Source organism: Lactuca virosa, chromosome 5 (genome assembly GCF_052849685.1).
Source record: "Lactuca virosa cultivar CGN04683 chromosome 5, Lactuca_virosa_CGN04683_v6, whole genome shotgun sequence".
Taxonomy (NCBI): domain Eukaryota; kingdom Viridiplantae; phylum Streptophyta; class Magnoliopsida; order Asterales; family Asteraceae; genus Lactuca; species Lactuca virosa.
In genome coordinates this window covers 450,301,193-450,306,020 of record NC_136430.1, presented here as the reverse complement: position 1 = coordinate 450,306,020, position 4,828 = coordinate 450,301,193, and the positions used below count along the sequence as shown (strand labels likewise).

At 38.4% G+C, this 4,828-nt stretch overlaps 1 protein-coding gene across 1 annotated transcript; it reads right to left on the bottom strand.

Annotated features, from left to right (window-relative positions):
• Positions 1-1,308: 1,308 nt before the first annotated feature.
• LOC145115900 (protein root UVB sensitive 2, chloroplastic-like) lies at positions 1,309-3,870 on the bottom strand. Its single transcript, XM_079052257.1, has 10 exons — positions 3,701-3,870; positions 3,482-3,631; positions 3,196-3,284; positions 3,015-3,099; positions 2,877-2,936; positions 2,681-2,774; positions 2,497-2,594; positions 2,227-2,406; positions 2,015-2,137; positions 1,309-1,944 (listed from the first exon to the last, which is right to left on the bottom strand). The coding sequence occupies exons 1-10, from the start codon at positions 3,710-3,712 to the stop codon at positions 1,543-1,545; spliced, it is 1,293 nt and encodes a 430-aa protein (XP_078908383.1). The 5' UTR covers positions 3,713-3,870; the 3' UTR covers positions 1,309-1,542.
• Positions 3,871-4,828: the final 958 nt, after the last annotated feature.

Sequence of the window (4,828 nt, the reverse complement as noted above, 5' to 3'; positions counted from 1 at the left end):
TCTAGTGCTCGATTCACTGGGGAGGCATACCGGCCATGAGTGAGATAGAGAGGGAGAGACACACACATATCGGATTTTGAGCATCTTCGTAACAGAGATTGCAGCGATTCCGGTGCAATTCCATAGAGGGTTTTCGCTAAGCCTCTTGGTGGAGGTATCGACGCCGGTAATGTCTGCAATTGATAATCTGCCGGGTTAGACTTAGGGGTCGACTGTTAGGGAAACGTATTCTCTGATGTCGTTGATTGTGCAGCCGAGGAAGTCGAAGTGAGGCCCGAGGATGGATATGATGGCAAAGGCGAATGACTTAACGAAGGTAAAAAAAAGTCCGGTGAAGGTATTGGTGGTGGTCACCCATTTCAGGGGGAGGTTTGAGTTGGTGGTGACTGGAGGAGGACGATGAGGGAAACGAGGGTTGTAATATGTGGAGAGAGAGAGAGAGAGAGAGAGAGAGAGAGAGAGAGGGAGAGAGAAAGAGAGAGAGAGAGAGAGAGAGAAGGACCATCTATATGCATAAAAAAAGGGTATATTTGTCATTTAACAAAACTTAACATAATATGTTAACAAAGTTAGTCACAGGGGCCTTTTGTGTGCAATGTTTGTTCCTTAGGGACCATCTAAGGGAAAAAAGTTTCGTAAGGACCACTTCAGGGAAAAACTATAAAGCTAAAGGACCATTGGTGTAAATTGTTCTTTTATATTTATTCCACCGCGAGACAGTTTTCGTACTTTTAAACTTTGGCTATTAAGGTTGGATATTTTACGCATTCGCTGTGTGAATTTCACGTCTCGAGCAATATAGACTAAATCCATTTTATACAAAAGTTAAATGTCTTCTTCAATCTTTGAGTTCTTATTCCGAAGTATGGTCTAAGAAATTACCAAAATATTTCATGCTCTTGGTTGTTAAATTATGTTATTAGAGCACCCAATCGAAATTTTTTTGGTATCTTTTGATGCCATGTCATGTCATGGCTAAATCACCAAATCCAAAAAGCTTTATAATCACTATCTATATGATGATTTTTTCACATAGTTTTTTTATGGTCCCACAATATCAATCAAAAACAAAATATATAGATATATGAATGTAATAATATTAAATTATAAAAAAAAACTCTAATCATAGATCTAGCTAATTAGCAAGCTAATTGAAAAAGTTTGGTTTTGAAAAAGATCTCCCTATAGCGTATTAAAATGCTCAGAGCTTTTTATTTGAAAAAGCTCAGAAAAAGCTCCTATTATGAATGTTCTTAGTTTGGTTTTGGTTTTTATGCACACTCCTAACAATTAGTTGAAAGGATGCCAAGAAAAAAAAACAATTATATTCTATTGAAGCTTCCAAGCTCGAACCTGCATCAAGTCTGATAAGAACATCTCAAATCATTTTTGTGATGATGAACAGTAGTGCACCAAATTCAGTGGGTTACAATTCACCCGATAAATTGATGACATTAATATTTAATTCATGAGTTAGTAAACACAAAACAAATTCATATATGCATATATATGTGTAAAGTGTAAACCTAACTACACCAAAGACTAGCAACCATATCGGCTACCTGTTCCATCTAAAAAACGGTCTGTATGCCACCCTTTTGCCTTTAGTTGAGACACCAATTCAGGCATCATCATATTCATCTTTTCATACGCATCTTCCAACTTTTCAACCTCCTGATTTGCATATGCCGCCACCAACCACCCTCTTAATGCATCTTCACCACTCGCATTTTGCTCCAACACCATATCCGTCCACCTGTTTTCAAAACTCAAAACAAATTTCTCATCTGGAAAAATCTCTTTCACTTGTTTAAGTCTTGAAGGCTTCATAGCCTTATGCAAATCTCTCCCCACTTTCACATTTCCAGCTTCTTTTATCAATCTCCTTGGATACACAAGATCTTCCCTGTTCCTCAAGTCTGCAGGACTTGACACCTTTCCTGTCTGAATCATAATCATAATCATAAATATAAGATTTTTGGTGTGTAGTTTGTATATTTGACTAATAATCAACCTTTATGAAATCTTCAATGATCATTGCAGTTCTCTGTGGATTTAATGTGTTGATAGGAGCAGTTCGCATTTCTTCACATGTACTGTAAACGTGTATTAGAGAAAGGAAAGACCCAACAACCATCTACAAAAAAAACAAAAAAAGATTAAAGATTTGAATACCCAAATGAGAATAACATTTTCAGTGTGTTTGCAAGATATAAAAGATTGTACCTTTCCTTGCATTGATGAACAAACTGTAGAAACTAACTGAATCCCTGCACCCAATCCAAGAACATTAAACACAGTAGAAATCGCCTCTCCTTTTGCATATAAGTCACTAAGATTTCCCTCTTTTGCAAATGCAGAATAAATTGTCAATCTTGTTGCCCTTGCAGCAACTATGGCCATTCCCTGTTAAATTACAAAAAAGGTTTTATAATGTAAAGTCTTACAAGGAAAATGATTTAATCACCAGTTTGGTAATTAGTATTTAGTATTTACCTTTGCAAAATTCCCAAGTCCAGCCATTTCAAGAAACAGTTGTGGACATAATGGAGAAAGAACTTCCAAACCAGTGCCAAAGTCGTATAACATATCAGCTACAAATTAAAAGATCCATCAATCCATCTAAAACTGAATTTTAATGATAATATAAACAAAAATTGGAAGGATTCAAAGTTCAAACCAAAGATTCGCCACCGTTTGGGCTCAGAATCCATTCTTGCACCTAACTTGCTGCACATTAGCTTTCCCACATGTTGCATACCATCCTTAAGTATCTGTTTGACACCAATTGAATCAATTAAATGTTTTCAGAAGCAGTTATTGTTCATTTACGTTAAATTGCTGCATATTGGAATTTGTTAAAAGCTGTTTCTTACCCAACTGGCTGCGGTTGCTTGTGCTGGTGTAGGTCTTAATCCTGCAGCGTATAACAGTGACTGCAAAGGAGTAAGATCAATCAATAAACCCTAATTTGAACTTGTGATGATTCTAATTTCTAAGTATCAGAAGAAGACCTGAGTTGATAAGACAGATAATGCTGAACTGGAGAAGTGTTGTAATGCTCGAAATTGTGTGTATCTAAGATACCCTTCATTGACACTGCATTGGGTTTTAGTTTCATGAGAAATGACACTTTGATTAACAGTTTATTGAGAGAAAGAGAACTCGATATGAAACTGAGTCTTATGAACTCGCCTATATGGATAACCCGAAGGGAGAAAAGTATTGACAAGAGACTCGGAGATTTTGTGGATAACTGGTCTTGAATCATTCAGCACCTTCACCTAAAGAAGAAACACCCAACTGATTCCGTTATGGAATTCAAGAAACACCCAACTGAACTTAATTGTAGGAATTACAGCAGGTGATGAGAATTTAATAAGAATTGGAGATTCCAAAATCGAGCAAACCATAAATTTTTGGAATTATGAGTAGCATTTAGTCGAACACGTAAAGGAAGGGGATAAATAAAAATACTAACGGAGAGTTGGCCGTCGGGATGAAATTCAAAGCGGCGAGAGACGGTGTCTGAGGTCTCGGTCCAGGAGACAGAGACAGAGACAGAGACAGAGACGGGGACTACTTCCGGCGACGGATATCCCGCTTCTTTCTCCAGAAGTTTGAACTTTTCCTGTCATCAAAATGTGAACAACCGCCAAATTTACAAAAAAGAGAAATTTTGATTAAGGCGGGGACATACCGGAAAATTCATGGCATGCAAGAAAGAGAGGGTTCTTCTGCCGCCGGCAGCCGACTATCGGATTAGATTTCGCCACCCGTGAACTCGGCCTTTAGTAGATACTAGATAGAACAGAACTACTGCATGGAACAGAACACGGACCTTTTTCAAATGAGCGTTTGGTGGGACAAAATCAGGTATTCATTAAGTCGACTAATTTTAAAAATTTAGTCCCATCTAAAACGGATGGAACACGCTGGGCCAGGAAACCTAAAAGGGTGGAACACGCTGACATAAAATATGAACAAAATTGCAAAAATGGTCCCTGTGGAACAAAATTGCAAAAATGGTCCCTGTGGTTGGCAAAATTGCAAAAACGGATGGAACACGCTGGGCCAGGAAACCTAAAAGGGTGGAACACGCTGACATAAAATATGAACAAAATTGCAAAAATGGTCCCTGTGGTTGGCAAAATTATATAGTTTTGGTCCAAAATGAAATGTTGGTGCACCACTGGTCCAATTTTGGATACCTTGTGTGGTTTTGGTCCATATGGTTGTATTTTCTTGTGTTTTTGGTCCACATCCCACCTAAAATGCCTAATATGCCCCTTAAATAACTATATTTTCTTTTCTTTTACTTATTTTCTTATTCTTATAATAAAATAAAAAACAAAAACAAAATAAACTCACCACTCACTCTCTCTCTCTCTCTCTCTCTCTCTATATATATATATATATATATATATCTAAATCTTTATCTGACATGAACCATGGGCTGTGGTGGTGCGTCGGTGAGCCACCAAGACAACAGCCTCATCTCTCGTACTTCTCTTCTCCTCCTGTTGAGCAAACTCCACCGAACCCCCACCTGCTTGCCTTGTTCCACCGGACCATTCTTCTGTCCACCTTCCCTTCGAGTTTCATCGTTAGATGCCGCCTCCGTTCTTCTTTCTTCGAGTGACCCAAGGTCGGCGATTCTGCTGCTTTGCGTCTCTCAGATCGTTGTCGAAGACGAGGAAGAAAAACCCACGAAGGGTCACCGGTCTCAAAGAAATGCTTCATCCCTCTCGACAGAAGCTCCATTCCAGCACCTGCACACGAAGGGTCACCTGATTAAAACAAGAGACGAAGACTTATTAACCCTAAT